Source organism: Pipistrellus kuhlii, unplaced genomic scaffold (genome assembly GCF_014108245.1).
Source record: "Pipistrellus kuhlii isolate mPipKuh1 unplaced genomic scaffold, mPipKuh1.p scaffold_m20_p_52, whole genome shotgun sequence".
NCBI classification, from domain to species: Eukaryota; Metazoa; Chordata; class Mammalia; order Chiroptera; family Vespertilionidae; genus Pipistrellus; species Pipistrellus kuhlii.
The window spans coordinates 1,264,383-1,273,028 of record NW_023425554.1 but is presented as its reverse complement, the minus strand read 5'-3'; the positions used below and the strand labels follow the sequence as shown (position 1 = coordinate 1,273,028).

At 47.7% G+C, this 8,646-nt stretch overlaps 1 protein-coding gene across 1 annotated transcript; it reads right to left on the bottom strand.

Annotated features, from left to right (window-relative positions):
- Positions 1–7,128: 7,128 nt before the first annotated feature.
- LOC118706519 (olfactory receptor 2Z1) lies at positions 7,129–8,091 on the bottom strand. The gene has a single exon (XM_036415866.1). It carries the CDS (start codon positions 8,089–8,091, stop codon positions 7,129–7,131), a length of 963 nt encoding a protein of 320 aa, XP_036271759.1.
- Between the last annotated feature and the right edge of the window lie 555 nt (positions 8,092–8,646).

Below are 8,646 nucleotides of genomic sequence, written 5' to 3'. Positions count from 1 at the left end.
TGATTGATTAAAAAAAAGCAGGCAAAGATTTATTGAAATATCTGGCCAGGACAGTTGCAAGAACACCACAAAGTTCAAACCACAGGAATTTTCCTTTGTTCTAAATTCTAAATCCTAAAGACTACATTCTAAAGACTGGGGTCAGCCCACAGGGTCCTCGCTAGTCACATCCTGTTGGACATTGGAATGTGGCCCTATCTTGCGATAGCCGATAACATAGAAGCCAGCTCAGAGGTTATCTACAGTTTCTATCTCTGAAGGTTACTGAGTAAGTGGGAATCAATCTCCTGTGGTCCTGGTCCCAGGCAAGGGAAAATTGCCTTAGCCTCCAGGTCTCCACCTGAAAGCTAAGGTAAATATTCCGTGTTTAATCAGGTGCAGGGGCCAAACTAGAAGGGTTAAAATTCAAACAGCAGTTTTTACCAAAGTATGGTTGCCACTATATTTCACTATATTATTTTGGATTGGTTTCAGGTTTTATATTAGTTACAGAATAGTGGTTAGGCAGTCATATACTTTACAAAGTGTCCCCCGATATCTCCAGTACCCACCTGGCATCGTACCTTCATTACAACACTATTGACTATATTCCTTATTTAAGTGACAATAGGTTTACAGGTTTCTTCCAGTCTTTCTTTTGTGTTGCTCGTCCTTCCTTTTCTTCCTCACTTCTTCCCTCATTTTCTTTATATATTGTAGTATCTCCATTGGCCTCCAAAGCTCAGTGAAGGCACTGGGACACGCTTCGTCCATTTTACAGACCAGGACACTGAGGCCAGTTTTCCAATTGGCTGCAGAACTGGATCAGCAGGCAGGGAGCCCTCACGCCCTTCCTAAGGGGCAGCCGTGGGGCAAACAGAACAAACCTTCCTGTTAGACTTCTGAGCCTCCTTCTCAAGCACCTCTTCATCATGGACACTCCACACTCTTTCCTCTCCCCGCCCCCCTCGCCCGTTCTTTACTGCTCCCCTTCTCCGGAGCAGGTGGTAGGCTTGACACTCACCATGCATTCGTGCTCTGCCCTAGGGCAGGCCTGGGGGGCTTGCTTTTGGGCCAAGTGGGAGCAGGAGTCACCTGAACGAGGCCGGTTAGCAGTGGGAGCTTCTCTGAATGGGTCAGTCCGGTACCCTGCAGTGTGGCACCCCTCCACTGAGGTGGCACTGCCCCTCAACCCCTGCCTCAGGGCTGTGGGTCTGCACCCCTCTGCCTGGGTGTCCTTCCATGCCCCTTGTTCCCCGCCAGGCTGACCGGCCCACTGCAGAATCTCGCTTTCCACTGGTGAGGCAGATCCCCGCCAGCCCCCTGCCCCAGCCCCCTCCGGTGCATTCGCCTAGCCAGGTTTTTGCCTTTGATCTCTGGCATTGGTGACAGCACACTCCTAGCAAGCCTGGTACCCAGAGGGACACAGGGTCAGTTCTTTGCCCAGAATGTAAGAGGTTGCAGTCACAATTGCAGATGTCGTCCAGAGCCTGCTGGTGAAGGCAGCACCTGCGGGGGGTGTCCTCAGAGAGGGACGGTGTGGCACCACTCTGCGCCCCTTGGGCAGACGCCTCCTGGCCAGCCACTTTGCCAAAGCCGATGCCATCGCCTGGGAGCCGTCCCTCAGGCGGCCCCGCAGTCTACTTCACCCCTCTGCTAGGTCTCCACCCTAACTGAGGTCACTTTCTTTCTCCCACATTCGGCCTTCGTCCATCCCTCTTTCTTGCAGTGCTTGGGCTCCAGGCCGGAAAGAAAAGGTCCAAGGCCAAGGACAAAGCCCACAGGAAGTGAGTCTTGAACCTCACATCCCATTCTATGGGTTTCCTCCTGCACTTTCTCTGTGTCACATCTTCAATGGGCACCTCTGGGCCCAGTAGAGTCAGTCTCTGTGAAGCTGTGGATCTGTGGCCAGAGGCCTGGCCTGGGTCTCAGCAATCCCATGCTGGCTGGGAAAGGGCTGTTGGAGGAGGACCGGAGTCCATCAGTCATTAGCTCCCCAACTCCAGAGGAGGCACCACAGGTTCACATCCCAATGGCAGACCCCATTCCCCTCCAGCTGTCCTGATGTTAAGGAATCCCAGCCTAATTTGCATATTCCTCTTATTATATATGATAATTACCCTTACTTTCGAGTGTGCTTAGTGTGAAGTTAATACAGAGTAGTCCCCTTTATCCACAGTTTCCTTTTCTGTGGTTTTAGTTAACTTTTGTTAACCACGGTCAGAAAATAGTAAATGGAAAATTCCAGAAATGAACAATTCATGAATTTAAAATTATGTGCCATCCAGAGCAGCTTGGGTGATGAAATCTCGCACCGTCCAGCTCCATCCTTCTCAGGATGTGAATCATCCCTTTGTCCAGTGCATCTGCCCTGTATACACTGCTCCCTTTTAAGGTGAGTATTTCATGATTTGCTCTCTATACTTTCACAAAAAGTCCACAGTCAAGGAAACTTGAATGTCCATGAAACCCATAAAAAGATGTATGTCCTCACTAAAAGTCAGGAATATAGTAAAAGTAATACAACCAAGAAATAGAATTTTCCTCCAGGACAGTGGCAAAAATGTAAACTATTATCATTCAAAATGTTGATGACATATTTGCAGAAGGAATACTTTCATCCATGGGTGGTGATTTTTGCTGTGACTATCCTATCTAATAAACGAGCAATATGCAAATTGACCATCATTACAATACACAAGATGACTGCCCCAATATGGTCAAAGATCCTGCCCCCATGTGGACACAAGATAACCAGCAGGGGAGGGCAGTTGGGAGGGACCAGGCCTGCAAGGTAGGGCAGTTGAGGGCAATCACGCCTCCAGGAGAAGGAAGTTAGGGGTGACCAGGCCAGCAAAGGAGGGAAGTTGGGGGTGACTGGGCCTGCAGGGAAGGGCAGTTGGGGGGACCCAGGCCTGCAGGGGTGGACATTTAGGGATGACCAGGCCTGCAGGGGAGGAAAGTTGGGGGGGGGGGGAACCAGGCCTGCAGGGGAGGATATTTAGGGTTGACCAGGCTGGCAGGGGCACAGTTAGGCATTAATCAAACTGGCAGGGAAGTAGTTAGGGAGTGATCAGGCTGGCAGGCAGAAGCAGTTAGGGGCAATCATGAAGGCATGCAAATGAGCAGTTGGGAGCTAGCAGTCTTGGATTGCAGAGGGTGCAGGCTGGGCTGAGGGACACACCCCCTATGCACAAATTTTGTGCACCAGGCCTCTAGTCTATATATATAAAAGCCTAGGCAACCGTTACAACCAAACGACTGGAATGACCACTTGACCAGTCGCTATGACACTCACTGACCACCAGGAGGCAGATGCTCGATTCAGGAGCTGCCCCCTGATAGTCAGTGCACACCCACAGCTAACCTCCTGTGGCCAGCCAACCTCCCGTGGCCCCTCCCCCTGGCTGGTCACTGCCCCCAGCTGGCAGGCCCTGATCGGCCCAGCCTCGATCGGCCCAGCTCCAATTGGGATTGGGTGAGATGGCCCTGATCGACCCTGATCACCGGCCAGGCATAGGGACCCACCCATGCATGAATTTGTGCACCAGGTCTCTAGTCTATTAAAATAAAATAAAAATGTGTGCACTTTGTGATAAAGTAGTTCATTGTTTAGAGATTTCAACTGTGCATGAGAAAGAAGAAGAAGAGAGGGGAAGAGTTGAGAGACCCAGTATTTCTGACAAGGTCAGTGATGTAGATGAAGGATGAGGAAGAGACAGAACCAGGCTCTTCATTTTCCCCACTGAACATGGTGAAAAGCCTTTCACTCTTCCTGCAAAGTCCATGAAATGTCTAAGAAGTAAAACCAATCAGCCCTTCCTCTTGTCCACGTTCCCTTCACAGCATCCAACACAATGGAATATTTCTAAAAAGCATTTTAAGTTTGGGGAGGAATATGCACATCTCCAGTTTATTTTTTAATTTCAAATCTATTTCTTCTAACTTCAGGGAAGTTATCCTGGATTGGGCAAGAGCAGGGGGAGAAGCCCACAGGAAGGGCTATAGGGGTCCTTCTGGCCTAATATAGTTGGTTTGGAAAACTGCATAAAACACCCCTTCCCCACCCCACTCACTTGTTCAATCCTTAGAGCAGCAAGACCACCGTGAGGGCTTCCCATTTCTCCTGGACCTTCACCTGTCCACCAATGACCAGCCCGACTGGAGGCAGGAAGATTCTTGCCACAAGGATGTAGTGCCTTGCCTTGATTTATTTTACTGTAGAGTCTTCAAGAGTCACAGCTGGAAGCATTGTGACACATGGACTCAGGCAGCCTGGGTTTGAAGCCCAGCTCCCCAATTTCCTAACTGGGGGGACCTTGGGCATGTTACTGAAACTCCCAGTGCTTCAGTTTCTCTGTGTGTAAATAAGACAATGATAGTATGTATGTACTCACAGTGTTGTTGGGGTACATGCTGCGATAGCAGAAAACCCTGGTGGCTTTACAAATAAAAGCTCATTGTCACCCACATACATTCTAATATAGGCCATCTCTGATATAGTACAGTATTGTGATGATTTTATACTATAGTAAAGTTACAATATTGTTTTAAAATTTTTAAATGTATTTTTATTGCCTTAGCTGGCTTGGCTCGGTGGATAGAGCATCAGCCTGCGGACTGAAGGGTCCCAGGTTCGATTCTGGTCAAGGGTACATGTCTGATTCCCAGTAGGGGGCATGCAGAGGATAGCCAATTAATGATTATTTCTCATCGATGTTTCTATCTCTCTTTCCCTCTTCCTTCTTCTCTGAAATCAATAAAGATATATTTTTAAAAGATAAAACTATATTTTTATTGATTTCAGAGAAGAAAAGAGAGGAAGAGTAATCACAGTAATCATAAGAGAGAATCATTGATTGGCTGCCTCCTGCACACCCCCTACTGGGGAAGAAGCCTGCAGCCCAGGCATGTGCCCTGACAGGAATCAAATCAGGACCTCCGGATCATAGGTTGACACTCAACACTGAGCCACGCCGGCTCAGGCAATATTTTTTAAAAAATTTTAATCACATTTATTGTGATGACATTGATTAATAAAATTATATAGGTTTCAAGTGTGTAATTCTATAATACATCATCTGTAGATTGTATTGTGTGTTCATTACCCTAAGTCAAGTCTCCTCCCAAAATCATTTATTCTGCCTTTATTCTCTTATACCTCCCTCGGCCCCTTTTCCCTCTGGTAATCAGGTGTCTAGGAGGTGTTTTTTTTTGTGTGTTTTGTTTTGTTTTGTGTGTGTGTGTGTGTGTGTGTGTGGTTTTGGGTTTTTTTTTTTCTTAATTCCTTCACCTTTTCCACCCAGCCCCCCAACCACACGCCCCTTTGACAGTTGTTCAGTTGTTCTCTGTATCTGTGAGTCTGCTTCTATTGTATTTCATTTGCTTGTTTATTTTGTTCATTAGAGCCCACGTTAAGGGAAATCATGTGGTATTTGTCTTAAGCTATGACATTACACTGTAGGATAGTATACTAGAAGTAGCATTCCTGATGCCTATATTGTCCAGTACCAGCCTACTTTGGAACTAAGGCTTGAGCTTGAGTGTGGGGTTGATGGCACAGTTCAAATGTTTAAAAGGTCCCACTCAACAATCCCTTTCTTCAGCATATACAACACCCCACTCATACTTGGCACCTGCCATTCAGAATATTTAGGCCCTGGCTAGATAGTTTGGCTCAGAGGATAGATGATCAGCCTGTGGACTGAAGGGTCTTGTTGATTTCAGTCAAGGGCATATACCTAGGTTGCAGGCTCTATCTCCAGTTGGGGCACATGCAGGAGGCAACCAATCGATGTGTCTTACTCGAATCAGTGTTTTCCTCTCTCTGTCTCTCCCTTTCCCTTCCTCTCTCTCTTTAAAACTCAAGGAGAAATATCCTCATGCGAGGATTAACAAAAAAAAAAAAACAAGCTGAAACCAGTTTGGCTCAATGGATAGAGCGTCGGCTTGGGGACTGAAGGGTCCCGGGTTCGATTCCGGTCAAGGGCATGTACCTTGCTTGTGGGCATATCCCCAGTAGGGGGTGTGCAAGAGGCAGCTGATCGATGACTCTCTCTCATCGATGTTCCTAACTCCGTATCTCTCTTCCTTCCTCTTTGTACAAAAATCAATAAAATATATTTTTTTAAAAACACAAAAAACAAACAAAAAAAAAATGCTGAGGATGGCCTGCCAACTCAGCCTTTGTCTGCATAGACATGGCTTTTACTCCAATGATACATGAGAGAAACATCTCTGCAAAGAGAGGATCAGGAATATACCATTCCCTGGGAATCCTTCACTGAGTAATCTTAATTCTTGTTCCCCTTGGTGGAATAAGAAGTTTAAAAATGACAGCATCCAATCTTACATCGCCCTGACATTCATTCAAGAGTGAGCTTCACCATCTTGCACCTCTGTCTGCTCTATAATAACTGAGACAGCAAAGGTCACCACGTATGGTTGCCCTGGCTGGTGTGGATCAGTTAGTTGGGCATCGTCCTATGCACCGAAAGATTGATGGTTCAATTCCCAGTCAGGGCACATGCCCTGGTTGCAGACTCAATCTCCATAGGGGTGTGTGCAAGGGGCAAGCGAACAATGTTCCATTCTCCCATCGATGTTTCTCTCTCTCTCTTCCTGTGTCTCAATAAACCAATGAAAAAATGCTTTTTGAAGAAGTAACATGTGCTTGGGTTGCCCAACCAAGGTCCTCTTGGGGACTGTCTTCCATTTCTGTAAAACCTAAACACGACTCAGACAAAGACACTGCTAAGAACCAACACAGGAAAGACTGTGAGCATCCCCATCCTAGCACCAGCACCCGAATCCCCTTTCTTGCTTGGATTTTAAGGGTTGGATCTTAGACCCTTCACTCAGTGTGCAGAAAAGTACACTAATAGGTGGCCAAAATATCCATGAGCTGGGGTCCATATCTGATGCTGGGCTGTCATTCTTATAGTAAACATTTCCTTCTGTTTGAAACTAAATAACCCCACTCCTCCTCCTGTCTAAGTGATTCAGATCATTCTGTTTGTTTTCTACAAATCCCCAAGAGAAAAAAAGCGAGTCTGGGAGGGGGAAGGGGCTCGCCACAGTAAGCCTTGCACCACATGGACTGCAAGTGAAAAAAGGATCTTAGATATAAGGGAGGGTCCCTTGGCCACTTCAGCACCCCCCACGAGGTCTTCTGTTTGATCTGAAACCAGTTCTGTCAAGGACCTTGACCAAAGCCACTCGAACTTCTTGGTTTCTCAGGCTGTAGATGAGGGGGTTAAGTGTGGGGGTGACAAGACTGTAGAAGAGAGAGACCACGTTGTCCTGCTGTGGGCTGTGGTACGTTCCTGGCACCATGTACATAAACACAGCTGCCCCATAAAAAAGCCCCACCACAATGATGTGCGAGGAACAGGTGGTGAAGGCCTTGTGTCTGGCCTCAGCTGAGCGCATGCGGAGAACAGCCCCCAACACGTGGCTGTAAGAGGTGGCAATGAGGGACAGGGGCAGCAGCAAGATCAGCACCCCCGAGATGGACAGCACCAACTCATACACTGAGGTGTCTGCGCAAGAGAGCTTCAGCAGAGCGGGCAGCTCACAGAAGAAGTGGTCCACAGCGCGCGAGGCACAGTAAGGGAACTGCAGGGTGATGGAGGTCTGGATGGAGGCCACCAGCACCCCTGACAACCAGGAGGTGCCCACCATGAGCAGGCAGACCTGACGTCTCATGAGCAGAGGATAATGCAGGGGGTGGCACACGGCAACATAGCGGTCATAAGACATAAGGGATAGCAGGACACCCTCAGAGACACCCAACAGCATCAGGAAGAACATCTGAGCTGCACAACCTCCAAAGGAGATGGAGCCTTCTCCCTGGCGGAAGTCAGCTGCCATCTTGGGGATGGTGACCATGGGAAAGCCAACATCCAGCAGGGAAAGTTGGCTGAGCAGAAAGTACATGGGCGTGTGGAGCCTGGAGTTTGTGTGGATCAGGAAGATGAGGATGGCATTGCCCAGAAGGCCGAGGGTGAATAGGATGGCCACAAGGGAGAACAGGACCAGATGCGGCCCTGAATGGCTGAAGAGCCCCATGAGAGTGAAGTCGGAGGTTGCTGATTGATTTGATTCCCCCATCCCCTGGGAGGAATCATTCATCTGCAGAAAGAACTGGATATTTGGCAAGAAGTCTCAGTGGGGGTAGTTTCACCACCAAACCAGCTGCAATTGTTTGATAGTGGCTGCTGGAGTCTCTTGAGAAGGATGATGAGCACAGTCAGTGTCAGTAGAAAAGAAAAATACCATGATTGATTAATTATGTCTGATATAATCAGGAGGTTGAGAATAGCAAAATGATTCCCTGCTCTTGTCATTTCTTTGTAAAAGTCTTGCCTTCACCCTCCAGGCAAGTACTACTCACCAATACTTGTAGTTAAACTATCTGTTCTCAAGCGAGAGAATATCCCCACTGGAATACACCCCATCCAGATACCCTGGGGACAAAGCAGAGGTAGGATTCTGAAGAGACTAGAACATGAAGGAGGGAGATCTTGTCCAAATGACAGGGGTGCTGAGGATGGATAGAAAATTAAGACCAAACTATAAGGAAATTCTCATTTCCAAATTCATTGGGAGGACTGCTGGAGGCAAAGACCAACAATAATTAGCATAATAAATGCAAGAAGTCCTCAG